Source organism: Neopsephotus bourkii, unplaced genomic scaffold, assembly GCF_033783945.1.
Source record: "Neopsephotus bourkii isolate Nb327-2 ecotype Australia unplaced genomic scaffold, CSIRO-AGI_Nbou_v1 NB_1183, whole genome shotgun sequence".
Taxonomy (NCBI): Eukaryota; Metazoa; Chordata; class Aves; order Psittaciformes; family Psittacidae; genus Neopsephotus; species Neopsephotus bourkii.
Genome location: NW_026901668.1, coordinates 2,457,724 through 2,481,570, shown reverse-complemented (window position 1 = coordinate 2,481,570; position 23,847 = coordinate 2,457,724). Strand labels below are relative to the sequence as shown.

Below are 23,847 nucleotides of genomic sequence, written 5' to 3'. Positions count from 1 at the left end.
ATTACAGATCTGTATCAAGCACCACACAAATATTGATTTTATAAGGTTTTCCTGAAAATAAAAATGCTTCAGAATTTTTATTAACATAGAGGAAAGGATGGCATTGCAGTACAGGCAGAATAGTGTTAGAATATAGAAAATTAGCAAAAGATATTTATTGGCCACAACTATGCTCCCTGCTGTGTTCTGCAGAAAGAAACTGCTCCTGCTGTAAGGATGTGCCAGTGATAAAACACAACAAATATCTGCCTTGTAGCAAAGGATGAGTAACAGAAGAATCAATCACAAATAAATCTAGGATTTGGTTTAACTCTTAAAAAGGGAAAAATACTGCAATGGTTTATTTGTGTGGAAACACCAGACAAAATTTTTAAAGGAATGGCCTGCTCTATAGAGAAGTCTGAAAGCAGGTATAGAGCACGGAAGCTTAGAGGGCCTAGCTAGACCTAAAACAAAAAGTTAAGCAAGAGCTTTTACTGACAAAAAATCCCAACTCTACATACTCCAAGATACAAGAATTACCACCACATATGCTGTTTTATAGTCCAGATTGATCTCTTTAAAATACTGTATTACTTTTCAGAGCTCCATTAACATTCCCTATTGTAATACAAAATACCGAAAGCCACAGTTTTCATGCTCTGGCTTTGCACAATACATAACACATGGTATTTTCACAGTGGAAGAAAAAATGGGAATGTACATTACAGTTTTTTAACAGTCTCATTAACACTGCTTCGAATTAAAGGAACAAATGCTGCCAGTCACACAAGTTGCAGGAGCAGTCAGCAGCTACTAGCCCATTAGCAGGCCTGAGTTAGGTTAGTAACCCTTGAGTTTTATCATTTACTTCTCCAGCCACAACACACCACAGTGTGCCTCTGGGTACAGAGATCAATCAGACCATAATTTCTCACTTGCACAGGTCAACCAACTTAATTCTTCACTGCCCAACATGAGCTACTTTTCTTTCTATTAAACTTCTTATCAGGATGGACTAAACAAATGATGATGGTATTTTCCAAGATAGGGGCCCATTATTTTACCCAGTGATTCATTTTCCCTGCACAGGGCTTCCACGGTGTAAGGCAATTTCTACTGCCAGTCCCACCACAAGCTTCTACGCAGCCAGCAGAGCTTAAAGCAGGTAAAGGCAAGCAAATGGCACTCGGCTTAGGGAAGATCTCTGGCAATCACAAGGAGCTGCAATTCCTGTTTTCAGCTCATTTTGTAATAGCAGGCCAAACAATAAGCCTGAAGGATGAATTTGGATGTTTGTGGTCCTGCAGCAGAGTGACATCAAGGAAGGGAAAGACCTTTATGTCACTCTCCCTACTCTGACAATGTTTGTCACTCCATGCTCTAGAGCTTTCCATACAGCCTTCATTTCCAGCAAAACACCCAACTACTTTTTAATTAATCAGTTAATTAACTAAAGAAATCCATTTGGTAGGTGTTTATGTTCCAATTTGAAATCTAAGAGCAAATATGAATAAATTCAAAATACATCATACGTTTCCAGCCAAGTTAGTTAATCATCATCAAATGTACTTACCTACCACAAATAAGAATTAAAACACAGTTTGCTAATTTAAGCTTTTTCTTTTGTGTGTTCTGTTTACCTAAATAATTCTTGATACCATGGACAAAATTTCTGTCTGCATTTTCTCCCTCCTTGAAAATCGTAAAATCAAACCACTCCCAAATCGCACTGAGGCTAAAGAGCTCCTTTGAAAAAGCTTCAAAGAACAGTTCTGAAGAGTCCAAAGCCTAACAAATTAATACTGAGGTTTCTGGGGGTTGGGTAACCCGGTTAAGATTGCGTCAAAATAAAACTCATTTGAGAGACCATCTCTAAAATATACAAAGGCTTTTTCTCACCTGGCTTTGGTCCATGTGTCACCCAATGACATCCATAACTGTCCTTCCTCACTGGTGACAGTATATCGTAGGAAGTCTATTGTATCTTTTGTTAAGAGGGGGCTGAGTACTGTACTAGCAAGCTCTGGACCTCCTGTTGTCTGTACCACCTAAATGCAAGTATTAAAACATACATATTGTCAGTGAGGAAGTTACTGGGAATATAAGTTACTTATAGTGCTGCTAGGGAATGTTATTACTTGCAAAAACACCACCTCACAAAACTCTGAGAAGCTAACAATGTGTCTTAATGTCCTACAGTTTAACTACACCATTTATTCCAGAAGAACTTCTGTTTGGTCACCACTTTATAATTAGACCCGTTTTTGGCAATATTATTTTTGCTCTACTGATCAAAACTACACATACTTCCATTAAATTGACATATTGCTACGCTTTCAACTCTCCTCCTGCATTATGTAAAGTATCTCAATATTTTATTCTTAAACATTACAATGGCAAACTGTAACACAAAGCTAGAGATGAATTAAGTAAATATATTTAATAAAAGGCATATATGCAGAAAAGGATATAAATTATTTTTTAAGGAGAACCTCATCACTAAATACATACATTTTTCTTTAGTTATTATTCAGGGACAAAATATTTCAATCTTGTTAGCACTGAAAAGGATATCGAGCACATAAATAGAAGAGTTCTGAAGGAAAAGACTGAGAAAATTTTAAAGCCTTACCATATGTAGTGGAGTAAAGAGAAAATGAACCAGTTCAGCTGCACTAGGGTTCTGGATATGGAACTTTAATTTGGCCTGAAGGAATGGGAAAAAGATACCTTTTAGAAGACATTTAACTTTAATGACAATAAATACTTTACATAAGAATGGTCATCACTGTTCATGCCAGAGGTCCTCCTAAACCCAGTGTCTGTCTGCAATATCCACTAAGTGCAAGTGCTCATTCACCCAACTGCTTTTGAATCCATGTATATCTTTAGCACCTACTGGGCAAAACAAAGGGTTCCAGGTTTCTCGGTTTCTTTAGTATTCTGTAGTTCTTTTCCAAATGAAAACCAAGCAATCCTCTACTCACTTTTTTTCCAGTGATTTTCATAACAATTTACAGATTTATTACATTATTCTTCTCTTTGGTCTTTTTCAAGCTAAAGTAATTATCTCAAGCATTCTTGTCTTCCCTGTACCTTCTTCAATTTTATTACACTTGGAACAAAATAAGGTTAGGGAACATACCAGCACATTTGTTAATTCTCCCCTCCCATCCCCCAATGGTTCTTAACATTTACTTGATTCATCACCATTGAACAAGGATGATATTCTCACAGGAATCTGTGCAACACTAAGATTTTGTTCTGATTTGTTTTATATATTACATTTTTCCCCACTTTTCCATGACTACTGTATCTATCAATATTGAATTTCATCTGTTTCTTTATCTGCTATCACGAGATATTTCAGCATTTGTAGACTCTACATTCCCCATTTGCCAGAACACCTGAATGCCCATTCAAACAGGGTTTCTAGTCATCTACCTGTAACTTGCCTTTTGATCTGCTGTTTTTTAACCTATTACCATTCCTTCAATTTGAAACAGATCATCTCTTGTGCCCCCCTCCAAAAAATGGTTTTCATGAACATATTGTCCACTATCAAGCTTTTCCAAGTAAATATACACGCTAAAAAATCATATACTTTCTCTGATACACCTTCTCTGAAGATTTCTTTTATTTACTGATCACTCATTCACCCTCCAGGCTCCAGAAGAAAGAAACACACCAGAATGCATTTTTAAAAGTTATAGTAGTTTTTATTGCATCTTTCCATCAGTACCTCAAAATGCTTTTGGCTATCCTCAATCTGCTTTTACATCTAGTTTTCCAGAATGTGCCCCCAAATGAAGAAAGGAGGAGGATGTGTTTTTACTTCTAATAGCTTCCTATACATTGTCCTTCAGCCATAATAGCTCACTTTTGGTCTTTCTAAAGGGGTTTTTGACAGATGGTACACATTTTCTAGAAGCTTCTGGCATTGTGTTTTAAAATAGTTTCCATTTTACCAGCAAAGATTTTATTCTTCTAGCTACTCCTTTTATTTTTAAAATAGAGTCCTCATTTTATACAGTTCTCCATGTCTGACATAAAGTGAAATTTCAGGCTTTTGTGGCTCCTGCAATGATGCCGAAGTAAAGAACTGTTACAGCACAAAGCTCTTCAAGAGCAACATTAGAAAACAGGTCCTAGAAGCTGCTGAGCACTGAAACAAGAACTGCTTCTTCTCCTGCATAGAAAATGAAGATTAAAGATGCACATATTGTTCCTGGGTAAAAAACTAATTCAAACGCAGAACACGGTGTGAAGGAAGAATGGGGGGGAAAAAGAACCACACTACAATCACTATTATTGAGAAGATCAGCATGTTCTAAGACATTCATCCCCCAAAACAGCAATCCTTCAAGGTCAGAATTACAGCATTCAATATAGGATTTAATTTATATATTATATATATAAATAATAATATGTACATTAATTTATATGTTCTTAACATTTCTAAGTATCTCTTATAGCCCTGCAATCAGAACACATTACCCAAGAGGAAGAAAAAAAACACCTGATTTGACTCAATAAGTACAAGAATGATTTTCCCCATTGGCACAGCTTCCACAGCAATTGGAAGAGAGCATCTCAAACTAAATACTTTGAAGGTGTCCCACTCACTGCGTTCTTTTAATAGCACTTGCAGAAGACGAGATGCCAGCAGAAGACTACTGAATTCACATCTCTGCTTGTTGAGAACCAATTTGTCAGATGGAGCATTCTGAGGACAGAAATGTCCTATGTAATGATACCAACAAACACAGAGAGTTTATTGGGCACAGCAAAACAACTAAATTAAGGCTACAGCTGGTGATGCTGGCAAGCATGCAACAGAGCTGTGAGCCCTTTCATGAATTTCAAGTAGTAGTCTTTAAGGAGCCAGAAAAAGAAGAAACACAAGAATGCTGAAAAAGAAACATGCTCATCTAGTCACTGTGTAGAGAAGAGGAGGAGCCATATCCCAAAGCTTGAAGAAAACCTAGCCCAGAGTTGGCCAGCCCTGCTCTTGCCTCAGTTCAACCTAGGATGGAGAAGGAAATGGTGAAAGTCCAAGACCAGTCAACTATCAGCTGAGCTACCCTCCTGTGCATCACCCAAGGATCAAACAAGATTAGATTTCCAGGTATATCAGCATTCTTCAAGAGGATGCTTGTGGGTTTGCTCCTTCTGAAAGAGTAGTGGAGACTCAAGACAACACAGATTCAGGCTTACAATTCCCTGGATGGCATTACCACCTCTGCTTGGCTGGAGGCAGTAGGGCATTTAAGACCCATAAGGTTTCTCTACATGGAAAAGGCACCATGAAAGTTAGGCAAAAGGCAGAAAACTTGATTAATGCATTCCCAAAGACAAGATGACCTTGTTGACACTTCAGCTCTCTTAGGGGTATCAACAATAAAACATCCACACCCTCTGGAAAAGCAGGAACCTCCAAGAAAACCCAACTTAAAATTAACAACAAAGAAAATCTGTCATGTTACTGATTATTCCTTTTCTTCTCCACCTTTCACCACAATTTTGGTTCTTGACTTCATACTAGTGGAATAAGACATAGGAAAACCAATGCAGCAAAACCAGCACCCAAAGTAATTAGGGAAAACAAAGATTGTGTTACACTTAACGTCTGCTATCCCAGGAAAAAAACATTATTGCATGACTCACTGGCAGTCACTTACCAGAAGATTGAAGCCATGCTTGAATTTTTGGAAGCAGTCAACAAACTCATCTGGAGGTGGTGGTTTTGCACGGAGAGTAAGAACTCCCTCTGTGAACAAAATTAGATTTTTATAGATCCATGTATATGGTATATAACTTCTACAAATATTATAGATAAATACATAAATACGTAATGAATTTGGAAACTTACAGAATTTTGTAAATATAGAACCATGACAGTGAGCATATTCTGTGGTCACATCTCTTATTAAACACTCCCTATTAACTTCAAGCACCTGATTTTCATAGTTTTCCCTTGAAGAAAATACTGCATAGGATATTTTTGTGCTCAAAGTAAAAGAAAATTACTACATTAGTGAAAAAAAACAACCCCACATAAAAGGTCACATTTACTAGCTACTTCTATGATCCTTAGAGAAACAGAAATGTGTGCAGAAGAACTCTTACCTCCAGGTCCTTTCTTTTTACTTTTCTTTGCTTTCTTCCTCTTCGAAAGTTCAGTAAAAGCCTCAGCAGCTTTCTGAAGTTTCGTAACAAAATACTCAATGTCATCCAAAATATGGTTCAGAATTTGCTATGGGAGAAAAGAAAAGTCAGAGTTTCTTCACAAGTCTATAACAGAAATACTCCAAAAATTCAAATGACCACACTTTCCCACAGCTTCCAACAGCTTCCTCAGAACGAAGTTCATCCTAGAACTTTTCATATTTAGATTCATTATATTCTTAACTTTACACACCTGTGAAGCATTTTACATCTCAGATTTTTAAGAATTTTGGGCAACTGGAAGTTTTTAGAATATGTGCAACAACATTATTAAATTCAGACTGCAATTACACAACTTGTTCAAACATTACATTTTCTCTCACAGCACATGAAAAACATCCTAATTATTTGAAGAGACAGCTTTCTCCTAAACAGCGTAACTTCATAATCTCCTTTAGTACTAAGTATTAAGCTATTTTTTGAATGTTAGAGTGTAGTTTTATAGAAAAGTGCTCTTTGAAGAATTGCTTTCAAAGAGTGAGTGGAGGAGAATGAATGAGCCCCTGGGGAAAAACACATACACCAATTCAGCAGGCCCCAACGTACTCTCAAAACCCTCTGATGTTGCTGAGGGCAGAGTGAAAAAGTAGAAAGTTACAACTGACAAACGGGGTAATCTTTGATATTGCATACATTGTAGGACCTGCCCATATAGACAAGCAAAGTTTAGGTTATGCACATACATGGTCCAACTGTCTTCAGAAATGACCATATTGCCTATTTTCCAGATATGGCACATGTCTAAGTCCCACTAAAGTGATGGAATTATTTATCCCTACAAAGTTTGCTGAATTTGGTCTACCAGACAAAATTACTATTTGTATTTCTAGTTCTTCGTAGCAGAAAATTGTATATCAACATTCAGTCGTGTCGTCGTTCGTCCCCCCCCCCCCTTTTTTAAGGGAAAAAAAAGTAAGAGAAAGAACTACCACCTATTCACTTTTAGGTCTACCACCCAAACGTAGGTTTCCTGGAAAGCTTTCCTGCAGAACTGAATTCCTCATGTGGAAAAAGGCTTCCCATAAAGCAGAGCTGCAAAATTTCAGAAACATTAAGCAATATCACTTGTAGTTTCTCACTTACAACATCTCTGTCAATCCTGGCTGCTATCATCTCTGCTGTTTCTTCATGATCATGGTATTGTCTATGTTTTTCAACTGCAGAAAAGAGAAGAAAATAAGACATCTATATACATGACATTAGTAATCAAAACTTCCTATACAGCTTATGCTTTAAACCCTACTACTGTAAGAAAAAGATGGACAAAACTGCTTGTACATTCACTTTGCAAGGACTCCGCACAACCTGAAAATCTAGCCTGATCCTTTAAAGGCTCACAGGAATCTTAGGTGCATGTTTCCAGTCAGCTTAGCTGAATGAATGAAGTTAACCACAGAAGTGTGGTTAGACAGGTTCTGAATAAAAAATTTACAGCAGAGATGGCAGTTTATAAATACAACATAATGAGAAATCATCCCATTTTGCAAAATATGCTGAAAGCTTCTCCAGCAGAAGTAAGCAATTAAGAGTGTAGCCATGACTTCAAAGACAATTTAATGTAAAAGATAATTAGCAAAAAGGAGTACAAAGCCTGGCAACACAGAAATGGGAGGTAATGAAGTAATAGAACTGGTATTTCTATGTAACAATGGACAGAGTCAGTAACTTTTACTGAAAAACAACAAGGGTTAACATTCTGAGAAATCATAAGTTCTGAATTTTTAAGTCACACTAAATATTAAATTGCATTTTTTAACAGGTGAGCTTTTAGTAAACACATTCTAGAAAAGATCCACAAGTGGGATAAAAGGAACTGCAGGAACTCAGATCCACAAGTGGTCTGGCAAGACCCTTAACAAACTCATGAATTTTTTCTGAAGTGGGGAGAAGTCAAGCAGAAGAACAAACTAGACTTTACTCAAGACAGATATAACACTGCAGCTAAATAGACTAAATCATTACAGATTTCTCTGACCATTTTTAGTTGTTTCCTTTGCATAGCTGTGTATTTTGTTGAGAGATACAGTTTAATCAATCAAAAACAACAAAAAGACTCCACTCTGATTCTTAAATTTTAGTATTTACTATTCAAAAAACAACCAGACAACAGAAAAAAAGAACCAAACAACCCAGAAAAGGTCTCAACTTCACCTGATCACAGTCTATTTTACAGAAGGAGATTTATTGCTTCAAAGAACATATTTTTTCAAAGAAATCTGATACATATAAAATTGTTTCCATAAGGGGGAAAAGGGAGGTGGCAAAACAAAAAACAGAGAAACCCCCGCCACCAAAAACAAAAATAATCCAAACCCATGAAAAATGTTACAGCATTCCTTGATTAAGGCTTTAAAAGAAAGGAAAAAACAAAACAACAACAGCAACAAAAACAACTATTTTAGCAATACAAGCTGTTATAAAGATAAACCTACAATAATCAAATAAGGCTGATCTCAAGTCACCTTTTAATCCATGATTATATTTTTTAATTTTCAAAAATATCTGAGCTACACTCTTTATGTTACTCAGAAAGAATCATTAAATTACTCGAGTTATGAAAGTGCTGGTTACTGTGAATGTTACTACTATGTTCACAAACAAGCCCAGGTTAAAACTGGTAGCCCACACCCCCACTCAGCTAAACATAAGTAAAACCAGCTCCAAACAGAAATGCAGAAAATGGGTAAGTGCAAGTAAATGACAAGTCACATTATGACAGTCAGGTCTTATTCCCCAGATCAGGCAATGGTGGCTTGGGGCATTTCAAACTAGACCAGGAGAATATTCCTGTCTGCTCTCAGTGCAGACAGAGGGGTGACCTTGTACAGCCATTTCTGTATCTGGATTCAATTACTGTAATCTTTATGAAAGTGATCTTTCCAAATTATTTTTGCATCACATGAACGTACTGCCCAGAACAACCATTTGCCACTGCACTGTGCAGTGGTGGGCTCTCAGGAATACTCACATTCGCCCTGCTCAGCAGCCCATGCAGACCATGCTGCCACGCGGCTTCTCACGTCCACTTGGGTGATAGTCCCTGGTGGCACAGGGGCAGGTGCCTGTGGCGGCGGTGGGATGGCACTGTCAGCTTTGGATATCATTCTTGAGGAAAAATAGAAAGCCCACAAGTGACACGTGAAGGAACAACATCCTGTTTTATTGTGCTTAATCAGAGAAGACAAGGAGATTTCACAGGACCTCTTTTACTATTGAACACAGTATGGGCTTGCCAAGTAAGCAGTACTCAAGACCATGATGTGTAAATATCTTAAGCATGAGTAGGAAACCCACTCCATGATGGGGCTAGCAAACCTTTTCAGCACCTGGCCACATGGGAAATCCCTAAACAGTGCCAGAGAACATGATATCTAGAGATCTGCCAGTTTACGCAGGTAATTTCAGTGGCCTGGGTTTAGTAGAGAGTATTTTTATCACCATATGCAGTCTACTGGCTGGACTTCCATTTTGTGTGATAGTTTTCATTAGAAGCTACCTTTCAGCAAGCACAAGTTGGGCATCTATTCCCTAAGTTTGATAGGTTGTCAACCACCTGTTTCTCAAAACCCTACCAACAAAACCAATTCAATTTACTGGCTGATTTTCCTTTTTACAGCCTGTCTTGATACAAATGTATCAGTGTTCCCATCTGCAGTTTTCCAGTTCCTAGTGTAGTTTTTAAATACCATAAGGAAAGAGGTCTTTGAAGTCAATCTTCAGCTTGGTACCAACAAACAAAAAAAATCCCAACAACTCCTGCTGTACACACACACATCCCATCCCTTCCCCATGCCCTTACGCAAAAGCAAGATCTTCACCTTAAATTCATCTTTTTATAATCCCACCACACTCAACAACACAAAATGTCAACTGTTATCTGGTCTTTGAACACTGAACAATGAAATATTTCCCTCACCTATCCTTCCTCCCAATGCCAGCATGTACATGACAAAACAAGAAGTAACCAGCGTTAAGCACTCATGACCTCTTCACTTCATAAGCCCTCAGAGACTGATATGTCGGATTATTTTTCCATCAGATGTACTGACCTACATAATTTTCCAAATTATATCTCATTAGTTTCCCTGAACATCCAATGTGTTTGGGTCCTGGACTGCCTCTTTGTGCTTATACTTGTTTGTTAGTCCCACAAACAGTAAAGGCTACCCATTTAATTTTAAATCCTCAGATAAAGTTAAACACAGTCCTGGTTTTGTTTTGCTTTTATAGCAGTGTCCTTTAATCTGGGAAAATGTCATAAATTTTCAGAACTTAACAAGTAGCTAAGACTGTTACAAACTCATATCATGTAATGGTGACATTTCTACTTAATAATTGTTGTCCAGCAAAGACTTCTCTATCTGAACCATAACACTGTTATTGAGAGTAGTTACATACTAACTTTTCAACAAACTACCACCATTGCCATTCAGTATCTAATATACCTATGCCCTTGTTTTTATGCCTCTGTCGGCTACCTTTCATTTCTGTATTACTCTTCTCTGAACCCAACAGCCACTTTTTCCTCCACATTTTCCAGCTGGCAGAGAAGCTTTCACTACCGGGGAAACAAGAAGTCTTCAGCATCACTGAACAGGCAGACAGGAAGCTTATTCCACCTACAGTTGCTGTTTCATTTAGAATCTTTAGATCCAAAACCCTTTTAACATAATTTTATTTATTTGGAGTTATGAAACATTCATTTTTCATTTAAATTTGAACTGCTTGACCCATATGCAGAATTGAGACACGCAATGCTATTCTCTGGCGTCTGGCATTGATGTCAGCTATTCCCATCACTAAGGTAGAATCAGGAAAGGTAAAAGCGATGCTATGAATTGAAAAAGCATAGATAATTATTAAAGCAAGGTTTCTACAGATGGTTTTGGAAGTACATTTTCAACTAGCAAAAGAGAGAAGGCAGACTTGAAGAGCTTCTGAATGCTGTAACACTATTTGATAAACCCATATACCAACAAGAAGTTAGGTTTTTACCTCAATGTTTCAAGCCTCTTCTTTTGTTTCCCACTTTTGCTGTCACTGATTGCACTTTCAATATCTTCATGTATAAAGGTAGCCTAAAGAGACAGAAGCAGAAACCATCAGTTATCAGCTAGGCTATCCATATATATGAAATAAGTACCTACTCATGCACTTTTTTAGGGCATCTTTAGATTCCAGATTACTTTATCAAATGTCATTTATTTAAAAGTTCTGGGGTAAATTCTTTTACATATACACAGAACAAAGGAATACACAATGCTATTGTTTGCAAGTTAGTATTTTTGTCACTGTTCCAACTTCAAGCATTATCACCAGATCAGTATGTAATCTAGATACCAAATTTGTCTGAACAGCTGTAATTATCTCAAGTCCACCATTCTTACATAAACTATTTTTCCCCTCTGCATAAGTTATTTTTGTTTTTCTCAAGTATTTTAGGGGAAAGACATACTATTAAAAAAAAATTAAAAATATCTGCTATGGATAGTAGCAACATAAAAGTTTAGGGAAGCAACCGGTAGTGACAAAGCTTCCTTTAAGAAATAACGATAGACCCCAGTTTCTCTTCAGGGTAACAGAAGATGAATTTTTCAGCACATCCATAGGTTCCTGCCTCTCCGTAACCACAGTCTGCCTCCACAAGTGGCTCCCAAGTGAAAGTTTGATGCATGTCTAAGGCATTAGTTTAATAGATCTTTCATTAAGTAGGTCACAGCTTCTCATAGGATTCTGTTACGTGTCTTCAGCTGACAAATTAATTTCCTACACAGGCTGTCAAAGCCCAAGTATGTCAGTGTCTGGCTCACGCTACAAGGCCCACGTCTTCCTTTGTGCCTCATAGTGAAGATGTATGTAACTTTTTGGGGAGGAATGTGTAACTTCTGCTGTAACCAGAATACACTACAGATTATGGACAAGGGATACATTAGGGTTAAAGAATTAATAGGAAAAAACTTAAGGGTATTTGAGGAACTTAAACCCAGAAGAATTCCATTAATCATACTCTATATTTATTATTTAGCATACTTCCTTTGTTTAGAAAATACTGACTGCCCCAGGTATTATTGATTTTGACTGATTTTCTATTGCAGAGGCTCCTGGGGTTCATGGTAACTTCTAATCAAAAGTAGTAATCAAGCATGGGAGAAAGACCTGACCTTCCAAAACAGCCAAGTCTCCAGGGTAAGGAACAAAACCTAGGGTATGCTCACAGACTCAAAAAATACCTCAAAAGAAAAGGGAGATCGTGGACTTCCAAGTTGTGTGTAAGTGCCCTGCATTTTTACTTGTACACAGAGGAACAACTTCAAAAGATGAAAGTCTGATGGAAAGAGACCACCTCTACAATTTGGGAAGCTGGGTTCAACCAGAGCTCACAAAGGATCCCTGCATTATTTAACGTAATGCCACCTGAACTTTTCACAGATTTCACTGAACAGCAAATTCTGCACAACGAATCCACAATTATCCAATTATCTTCACACCACTCTCCCTATATCGATTTCAAAACTGCTGTATAGTGTGATTATCAATCTGTTGTTTCAAGACAATGATATGAACTACTGCAAAGGAATTTTAAAAAATCCCCATGAAATTATCAGTCGGAATTTAAAGACATACCAATTATATAGAATAACAGAAATCAAAATTAGAACCCTGGAAATAAAGAAGTGTTGCAGAATACATTAAAAAATACATAAAAAAAAACTTGAAGGAAGCATTTTAATCAGAGACGAACAATCTCCTTCCTTGTTTTGTCCCTTGTTTTGCAAGTAGCATTTTCCTTTTCATTATCACTCCAGCAGAGCAGAGATGCAGAAAGGTGAGAATGTGGAGAAGGTTTTTTGTTCAGTGACAAAAAGAGCAGAAAAAGGGCAAAGACTGGGTAAGACTAAGGGCTCAGATGAGTTCTTTGCAGATTGTAAGACAAATATATGATAACACAAACTATTTCACACAACTTTCTTCAGAAACATGACAGCACACCATATACATATTCCATGGATTTACTCATTTGCAAACCTAGAACAGCTACAAAGCCCAAAAATCAGTATTTACAGTAAGAACATATTTGAACACACACTAAGGATTCAGCTTGCATAGTGGACTACTCTCCTCAAAGACAATAACGTACTACACTTACTAACATACTGCAAGTACAGTGGATAACATAAGTGTATTAAACTTAAAGCATATTTGTAAAAAAAAAAAAACCAACAATTATTTTCTAAGAATCAGTTCATTTGATTTTATCCACTGTACTTGCTAATTCACAATATTTCCTCTATTTGAGTAAGTCATAGCAGATCTCCATTACTATCTTACCTTAATCTCATCACATTGGAAAAGATGCAAATCAGGCTTGTTTTGGGTTGGTTCTTTACATACTAATGCAAGAATTGAATTGTAATTGCATGCATTCATCACAGCTTGGCAATGTTGAATTGTGCTTAAAGGAAAATTCTCCAGTTCATTCTGCCACAAGAGAAAAGAAAAAACAAACACAAAACACCACCTTACTATACAATGTCCTGATCTCAGAAAAGCTGCAGGAGTTGAAAAGGGAAAGTGATAATAAGCTAATTAAAATACAGAATCTCACCTACATCATTTTCTGCCTGTTTCCATTTTTTCTCTCCCTCTCTCTGAAAATGAGACTGCCACTCGCAGATCTTACCTTTGATTCCAAGTCCACCAAACTGACAGCTTTGTCATCCACTTGAAGAATCATATCTTGAGTCCACACTTTGCCTTTGGCATTCAGCAATTTCAGCTTCCTTATTCCATCATCCACTGTAATCATTGCCTCTTTTCGGTCCAGAACAAAGGTAGTCAAGTGCTAGCGAATGGGATGTACATTTAAAAAAAAATAATTGTAATTTTCCCCACTGCTAGGCAGTGTCAGTATTCAAATTGCCAGGAAATAGCAATGCAAATTATTAATGAATAAAAGTGCCTTTGTATATGACAGATCCCACGAATAAGCTGTAAAAGAGGTTGTTTAGCCCATGATGCCACTTGAAGTCAACTGATCTTTGTAACTCAGTATTTGTCATTTCCTCACCACAGCAAGCGGTTAGACTTGAAGGCATATTCTGACATCTTTCACACAGCAATGCTAGAATTAAACCCTGAATATTTAATTAGCTTCCTTGAGGAGTGAAAACCTGCCCCTCTTGGCAAGCTGAATCCAGGAAGCCTCAGCAGAAGCTTTCCAGAAACACACTGCCTGTGTACCTCCATCACCACTCCAACTGGGAGTGCCCTCATCTCTTCCAGAGCTAGCAGCTAGCATGCCAATGGCTATCATGATGGGCTTGCATCTGACTAAGATACCTTATGGACAGGCTAGACTCTTCTTTTATGCAGATCACAGCAGAAATTTAGTGTATTATTTTTTTTCACCATCAACTTGGAATATTCTCCAGATTCAATGTTCTAGACATTGGATACTACCTCACAGACATCACCCTGTCATTATGGTTTTGACAATTCCTCCGTCAATATGCCAACCATGCAAGAAAACCATAGAAGTATTTCATTTTATCCAGGCATAAATACAGCTTTACATTCTTACTGAAGACCTGTTTACACTCATTCAAACTGAACGAATTTTAATATGTGCCTGCACATTTATATTCTAAAGAACTTGAAAAAAAAAACCAAAACCACAAAGAAGAATTAATTGTACTTTCTTCTACTACAGGATAACAGTAGCTAGTAATGACAGGAGCGGCATATAATCAAAGAATTAAGAAGTGAAACAAACTGTCTACTGGCTTCTCACACGCAAATGCTTAGATTTCAAATACAAGTACTAATTTTTATGCCAGTACAGTACCAAAACCATTATGAAGAAACCGAAGAAAAATAACGAATTAGAAGCAACACAACTATTCATCTGCAAGCTGATCATAAGATAGAAGCACTTGGAAATTAAGACTCTTCTGCATATGATCTCACAATTTACATCTAATTTAAAATCCAGGGAATAAAAATGAGCTGAGAACCTACCTGCAAGACTTGGCCTAACCCATAATAGTGCTCTGATGGGAGTGGGAGAAAGTTTGTGCCAAAGTAAGACTACAGAATGAAGCACTGCATCCAAAAGTGCTGAACAGGCTACATATGGGCACCCAGGATTACTTTGCTGAATATTTTAAATATATCTACTCCTGAATAAAATATGACAGCAGTATGCAGTACTTCTGCAAAGCAGCTTAAGACAGGAAGTAACACTTTGCAGTTCATGCTAGAGAATCATCTTTACAGGAACAATATATTTAACTACTACATAGTAGACAAATTTGGGCTTTTAGTGGTTAATGATCAGCTCTGTCTGAATATTGTCATCCCTGCTGATTATAACTGATTGAAGTGTTCATTTTAAATAAATGTCCCTTGCCAACAGCTCTGCCTCAAGCTTGCAACAAGCCAGGTTCAGAGACAGGGCAGCATAACACGGTGAACTGATATCCCATTGAGAAGTCCCCTCCATTCACCAAACTACACACAACTTTGCTTACATACTTCTACATAAAAATTTCAGCTCATTATGGCAAAGCTACAGAATTTGAGACATTTCAGTGTAATCTGATGTGAAGCGACCTCAGGCTGGCAGGATGTTTTGGAAGATGCATATGCCTTCAAGCATCCTCAAAAAACATGTAGGCAAAAATAACTGAAAGCTGTAACTCCACTCATCGTCTCACCTCTACATGATACTGGGAAGTTTCAGATATGCTGCTGGCACTGTCTCGTGCATAATTCTTCCTTTGTTCTAGAGATGGGAAAAAAGAAAGAATAATTATTCATTCAACTTCTTATCCTGCTGTTTTGAATACTTCTCGGAGATAACTAGTTGTATATATGAAAACAGAAGACAAGTTATTGTTAATTTCTGTATTTTACAGAAAAAACCCTCCACCTTCACATATTCCAGCTCAAGGATCATGCTTACGTCAATGTATTAACAGAGAGCCGGTGGGTGCAAACAAAAGCCAGTTATCTCATCACAGTGAGTCAGGACACCGGAGGGGAGCAATGTTCTGACTGAAAACGCTTCATTAGGAAGCCTGATTACGGAAATCACTGGCTTGCCACTTTGGTAGCAATATGCCAACTAGCATCAAGCTTACTGTATTTGTGTGAATGCACTTAAAAACAAAAGTATTTTCAAATAGAAATATAATACTGTTAAACCTACAAAACAACAAAGCCACACATGAACCAGACCTAAATCATCCTTTATTTTTTCCTAAAATATTCAAGTTGATGAATTACTGATGTAGAAATATGCATAGAAAGGAGTTAAACAAACAAAACAGAGAGAGGGAAATACACACCAAATATCTGCAGCTAAAAAGACACAATGCTGCAAAATCAGAAACATCATGTGCCTTTTATTTTATACAATAAATTAATATTAATCTATTTAATATTAAACTAGGAGAGAAGGGAAGAAAAAAAGGCAAGATGAAGACACAACACACACCCAAACCACAATATACCAAATTCAGATGGATACTGAAGAAAACCTTCCAATGTAAACAAATAAACAAAAAAAAATTCCTGAATGCAACATTTGGAAGGTTTTTCTCTTTTTTCACTATAACCACTGAAGTGCCTGATCTAGAACAACAGGAGCTCTGGCTAAGGAAGAAAGTCGCTACATGACATGGCCGAGAAAGGTCCAAGGAAACTTTGCAAGTAGCCAATTCTTTTCTCTCCATTTCACGAAATAACAATTTCTTGTCTTCAAGTGAAAGCCAACCATATCCTCAGCTCCATCAAAAACAGTGTGACCAGCAAGTCAAAGGAGGTGATCCTGCCCCTCTACTCTGCTCTCATGAGACCTCACCTGGAGTATTGTGCGCAGTTCTGGTGTCCTCAGCATAAAAAGGACATGGAACTGTTGGAACAAGTCCAGAGGAGGGCCACAAGGATGATCAGGGGACTGGAGAACCTCCTGTATGAAGACAGGCTGAGAAAGTTGGGACTGTTCAGCCTGGAGAAGAGAAGGCTGCATGGAGACCTCATAGCAGCCTTCCAGTATATGAAGGGGGCCTACAAGGATGCTGAGGAGGGACCCTTCATTAGGGACTGTAGTGATGGGACAAGGGGTAATGGGTTAAAACTTAAACAGGGGAAGTTTAGATTGGATATAAGGAAGAATTTCTTTACTGTAAGGGTATAGTGAGGCACCTGGGTTGCCCAGGGAGGTTGTGAATGCTCCACTCCTGGCAGTGTTTAAGGCCAGGCTGGACAGAGCCTTGGGTGGCATGGTTTAGCATGAGGTGTCCTGCCCATGGCAGGGAGTTGAAACTTGATGATCTTAAGGTCCTTTCCAACCCTAACTATTCTACGATTCTATGAAATAGGCGGTATGATTTTATTCAAAGGAAAATACCTGCCATACATAGAAAATATATCAATTTCATCATACTTGGAGGAAAAATAAAAATGAGTGATTCTGTTGATAGGACTGCTAAGTAACTTTTTTGCAAAATAAAATGCTAACTTCTACCAAGCACCTGATCATACAACATGCACGTAACATGATCATACAACATGTGACATACAGAGATCTGCAGTGAGGACACATAAGAGATACAGTGTCTCTTCCGTGACCAGGGTTCCTCCATCCAGGAATTTCAAGTGATGACAAAGACAGCAGTGCCCTCATTTTCAGATGTCACTTGTGACACTTGTGTACATGCCACCTTTTATAATCACATCATTATCTCTCCAGTTCTTGGCGATTTTCATGACAGACCCCACAGGTTCTGAAATAACTCACTTGGCTTGAAGCCCCCCTCTGATGAAGAAATAACACTGCTCATGCAACAGAACCATCCTGTTCCTGTAAAAGTATTTCTGCTTTTGCAGCATTTTACTTAAGTACTTATTTGATTGATTTTCCTTTTAAACACGACACACACATGCATGCACACCCCAGTACAGCATTAAAGCAGTACTGTCTGATTTGCTACCTTTCTTTTTTTGTTTGGATGATGATCTGAAGAAGTAAAGTCCATCTGTTCCTAACAAAACAAGGGAATTAGAAAGCAGTATCTAGTTTAATCCCATAGAATTATTTGCATCTCCAAAGGGATCAGTTAACAGTCTTCCGTTATAGACTGCAAAAGATGGTTAAATGCTGTCCAGGAAGAAAGACTGTATGGTGTAAAAAAAAGTCACTTGATTTAATTAAATTAATTAATTAAATTTAATGCATCAAATACTCAGTTTTGACTATTATTATCTTCTTTCAGGTGAACAGTTTTTAATTATATCAAAATAACAAAAATAAGAAATTTTATGTACCCTGAAAGACTTATAAATTCTACAAATAAAAACAGATAGAATTGTTTTAAATAAATGAATTCTGGCATATGTAGAGGCTCCAAAGGATTTAAGAAGCACAAAGTAAGTTTTGCAAGAGACTCCCTGCTCTGCTTCACATATATCGTGTGTTAAGCTAGGATATACAAAACACTAGTAGTACTAATTAACATATCCTCTTCCACAGGGCAGCCCAACACTTACAAGCGACACGACAGAAAGGTTTTCAGCACACTGTCATGTTGAGAACAATAGTGTTTATATAAGAAATAGAGCTTTCTGAATGCTAATAAAATCAGTGGTTGCCTGTACTAGAGACCCAAGGAAAACCCCTCAAGTTCTGCGTTCTTAATTGCACCAGAATAGTAACAAGAATTTAAATAGTAACAAGAACTGAAAATATAATTTTCAATTGGCAAAAGTCAATCCATATTTGTGTTAATAACCAAAAAGTATGGTCACTACAAGAACAGTCCATACTGAGTTCAGCAACAATTCCTATTTACCTATTTATTTCTTCAATGCAGGTAGAACGATAATTAGAACCTGATGGAGATCAAAGTTATAGGTTAGAATAGAATATTTCAGTTGGAAGGGACCTATAACTATCTAGTACAACTGTCTGACAACTTCAGTGCTGATCATAAGTTAAAGCATGCTGTCAGCACATTCTCTAAATGCCTCTTGAACTCTAATGGGCCTGGGGCATTGACCATTGTTTTCTGTTATCCTATAGGCTCTTCAAACAAAAGCAGCTGATAATGTATGTCACTTATGCAGACTAGGACACTCCATTTTCTGGGAGTCCAAGGAAGTAATGCAATCTAAACTCTGCATACTGAAGCATGCAAACTAAAACTGGGGAGGCTTCCAAGTCTTGTTGCAGTTACAGACAAAATCAAAAAGAGAGATGGTACCTCACAGGTTCTTAAAAGTTACTGCACCACTAAGCAGTAATAATGTAATTCTGGATGAGCTAAGAAATAGTCTACAGCAGCTACTAATGTTGTAAACACTGGTAGTGGTAGATACTATAGGCAACTGCTCCATCCTGGAATTACCCTTCAAAATGCATCGTCTAGTAAGTACCTTAGCATAAAGCAAAATTATTTCACTGCTTCTCGAATGTTTTTTCTTCAACATTTGTTTTTCAACTCTTTTACAATTTAATAGTTAGAAAGTGGGTCTACTTTCCTGTTGTTGTGGCTTAACCCCAGCTGGTAATTCAGCACTACGCAACTGTTCGCTCAGCCTCCCTTCCCTCCCTCTGAGGAGGATGGGGAGGAGAGTCAAAGGAATGTAAACCCCATGTGTTGAGATTAGAACAGATTAATAACTAAAGTACAATATAGTACTACTGCTACCACTAATAATGATAATGATAAGGGAAATAACAAGGGGAGAGAATATGAAACTCAAGACCATCTTAAAAATCTGAACGCGCACAAGTCCATGGGTCCTGATGAGATCAATCAACGGGTCCTGGAGGAGCTGGCAAATGAAGTTGCTAAGCCACTGGCCATCATGTTTGAAAAATCATGGCAGTCAGGTGAAGTTCCTGATGACTGGAAAAAGGGAAATATAACCCCCATTTTCAAGAAGGGGAAAATGGATGACCCAGGGAATTACAGACCAGTCAGTCTCACCTCTGTGCCTGGCAAAATCTTGGAGCAGATTCTCCTGGAAGGCATGCTAAGGCACATGAAAATCAACAAGGTGCTTGGTGACAACCAGCATGGCTTCACTAAGGGGAAATCCTGCCTGACCAATTTGGTGGCCTTCTATGATGGGGCTACAGAACTGATGGACAGGGGTACAGCAGTTGACGTCATCTACCTGGATTTGTGTAAAGCGTTCAACACTGTCCTACACAACATCCTTGTCTCTAAATTGGAGAGACATCAATTTGATGGATGGACCATTCAGTGGATAAAAAACTGGCTGGATGGCCGCACACAAAGAGTTGTGGTCAATGGCTCAATGTCCTGCTGGAGACCAGTAACGAGTGGTGTCTGTCAGGGATCAGTGTTGAGACTGGTCTTGTTTAACATCTTTGTCGGTGCCATGGACAGTGGGATTGAGTGCTCCCTCAGCAAGTTTGCCGATGACACCAAGCTGTGTGGTTCGGTTGATACGCTGGAGGGAAGGAATGCCATCCAGAGGGACCTTGACATGCTTGTGAGGTGGGCTGATGCCAGCCTCATGAAGTTTAACCATGCCAAGTGCAAGGTCCTACATCTGGGTCGGAACAATCCCAGGCACAGCTACAGGTTGGGCAGAAAAGAGATTCAGAGCAGCCCTGCGGAAAAGGACTTGGGGGTGTTGGTTGATGAGAAAATGAACATGAGCCAGCTTCAGTGTGTGCTTGCAGCCCAGAAAGTCAACCGTATCCTGGGCTGCATCAAAAGGAGCATGACCAGCAGGTCGAAGGAGGTCATCCTGCCCCTTTATTCTGCTCTCGTGAGACCTCACCTGGAGTATTGTGCACAGTTCTGGTGTCCTCAACATAAAAAGGACATGGAACTGTTGGAACAAGTCCAGAGGAGGGCCACGAGAATGATCAGGGGACTGGAGCACCTCCTGTATGAAGACAGGCTGAGAAAGTTGGGGCTGTTCAGCCTGGAGAAGGCTGCATGGAGACCATAGCAGCCTTCCAGTATCTGAAGGGGGCCTATAGGGATGTTGGGATGGACTCTTCATTAGGGACTGTAGTGATGGGACAAGGGGTAACGGGCTAAAACTTAAACAGGGGAAGTTTAGATTGGATATAAGGAGGAAATTCTTTCCTGCTAGGGTGGTGAGGCACTGGAATAGGTTGCCCAGGGAGGTTGTGAATGCTCCATCCCTGGCAGTGTTCAAGGCCAGGTTGGATAAGGCCTTGGGTGATATGGTTTAGAGCGAGGTGTCCCTGCCCATGGCAGGGGGGTTGGAACTTGATGATCTTAAGGTCCTTTCCAACCCTAACTATTCTATGATTCTATGAAAATGGGAAAAGGAAAAAGAACAATAAATACAAGTGATACACAATACAATTGCTCACGACCTGATGACCAAGACCCAGCCTGATTCAAGCAGCGATCTGCCCCTCCTCGATAACTCCCCTCAATTTATATCCTGGGCATGATGTGCTGTGGTATGGAATACCTCTTTGGCTAGTTTTGGTCAGGTGTCCTGTCTCTGCTTCCTCCTCCTCCTCACTGGCAGAGCATCAGAGACTGAGAAGTCCTTGATCAGGGTAAGCACTACTTAACAATAACTAAAACATTGGTGTGTTATCAACACTGTTCTCAGACTTAAAGTCAAAACACAGCACTGCACCAGCTACTAAGGAGAAAAAAATAACTGTTACAGCTGAAACCAGAACACTTGCACAGGGTCAACCCAGTTGGTAGTCACCAAGGCTCCCCGAGAGATGGTTTTCCTGGCTGCCTGGCATAAGTTGTAATAAAGTCCCCCATGATAACATGAACATAACATAAAGAAAGAAGAAAAATTGAGACAAGCCTGCATATCTGCTCTGCATCCTTCTCTACCCTGATGACACAACAGTCTGATGCTTCTTCCTACAGTACCTCCACATTTCCAAGTCAGATATACCTCAGCATAATACTCACAGTCTTTTTAATTCATATATAGCTCCTTATTTTATTTCTTTCCTAGCTGCCTATTGTTATTCTTCTGGAAATGTAACTTCTATCTCCTCAACTCTTTCACATAGCAAAGTGGTTGATTACTATTCATCAATACTAATCTGACTGCTTTTACAGAAACTCTAAAATGTCTCTTGACTTAATACAATCTTCAAATGCAAGTAATTCATACCCTACTACTGAAAATGAGGAACAGAATTTGCAGACTTACTGAACGTACTAGGTCTGGCTAGGATGGAACTTATTTTCTTCACAGTATGGTACGTGATTTGTGACCAAAACAGTGTTGATAACACAGGGATGTTTTAGTTCTTGTTGAACATTGTCAAGGCCTTCTCTATTTCTCACTCTGCTATCCCAGTGAGCAGGTTGGGGGTGCACAAGAGACTGGGGCAGAGCATAGCTGGGACAGCTGATCCCAACTGGCCACAGGGATATTCCATATTGTGTAGTATCATGCTTGGCAATAAAACTGGCAGGTAGTCTTGCTCAGAGACTGTCCAGGCACTGGTCTGCTTATAGAAGGTGGTGAGTGATTGTGTTATTTGGGGTTTTTTCTTCCTTCCTCTTTCCTTCATTTGCTATGTCTTTATCTTGATCCATCACTTTTTCTTGCTTTTGCTCTTCTGATTCTCTCCCCTATCCTGCTGTAGGGCAGAGTCAGGGGGAATGAACAAACAACTGGGTAGGTCGTTAGCTGCTGCCTGGGGTCTACCCCTACACTGGAAAAAAAAAAATCTCCATGTAATTCTGTATGCTCCATTTCACTCTCCTAATCCTTCCAATCAACCTCAGCCTCTCATGGGTCCCTTCATGCATGAAGAGAGTTATTGAAGTTAGAGTGAAATTCTGCAACAGAGATATCCAGACAGGATTTATAAAACTATCAAAAAATGAATACAGCTATCAAAATTATTGGGGTTTTTTCTCTTTATTTACTGCAGCTCTTACATCCAACACATAAAATACAGTGCAGGATTAATACCGCAGTTAGTGCAAACCCTGCTGATACACTTCACACAATTTACCTCACGTATTTTCCTTCTGATAAAGGAAAAAAAAATGAAAATAAAAAAGGATCATGGTACAAGGCACTTAAGTTAAATTCTTCATCGCATCTATAGTAAATGCAACCCAGAGGAATTTGAGCAAAATAAAATCTCTCACAATGCAAGGCAATAAACCTAAAAGCAGCACAGCATTTCACTGATAGGTTCTGACTGTAAGATCTACTAGCTACTAAACCTTTCAAAGGAACAGGAACATTGATCCGCAGAAACTAATACTCTTCCCACTGTCTGATATGCTATTGCTATTTGTGTCTTTGTGAACTTATTATTGAATTCACCAATCATCAGGAGTGGACCATATTTCTGGTTTTAAAAAGATGTTTAAGGGTACTGATTTTGTACTCTATTTGGAAGCATCCAAAACTTCAGAAAGACAAAGACTTTTAGCCAACTCAAAAATACTACTGAACGGTATCTGACACAGATAAATAGGTCTCAAGGTTGCCTTCGCTCATTTTCTTCCTTGCCTTCACTACACTACGTGCTCTCCCCAGTTCTTTCTGTGAAGGACCATTCGGAAAGGTTAATTATTCAACAGTTTCTGGAAAAAAAAAAACCACAACAAAACA

General features: G+C 38.5%; 1 protein-coding gene across 6 annotated transcripts in view; it reads right to left on the bottom strand.

Annotated features, from left to right (window-relative positions):
- The window catches only part of EPS8 (EGFR pathway substrate 8, signaling adaptor), a 139,865-nt gene that overhangs the window by 27,436 nt on the left and 88,582 nt on the right, over positions 1-23,847 (bottom strand). For all 6 annotated transcript variants that reach the window (XM_061363915.1, XM_061363921.1, XM_061363916.1 and 3 more), the window contains 10 exons: positions 15,927-15,994; positions 13,892-14,053; positions 13,540-13,689; positions 11,206-11,288; positions 9,179-9,315; positions 7,294-7,367; positions 6,112-6,238; positions 5,664-5,752; positions 2,615-2,689; positions 1,882-2,030 (listed from right to left, as the gene is read on the bottom strand). In XM_061363915.1, the coding sequence (XP_061219899.1) occupies positions 1,882-2,030; positions 2,615-2,689; positions 5,664-5,752; positions 6,112-6,238; positions 7,294-7,367; positions 9,179-9,315; positions 11,206-11,288; positions 13,540-13,689; positions 13,892-14,053; positions 15,927-15,994 (1,114 nt within the window). The remainder of the gene's footprint in view (positions 1-1,881; positions 2,031-2,614; positions 2,690-5,663; positions 5,753-6,111; positions 6,239-7,293; positions 7,368-9,178; positions 9,316-11,205; positions 11,289-13,539; positions 13,690-13,891; positions 14,054-15,926; positions 15,995-23,847) is intronic.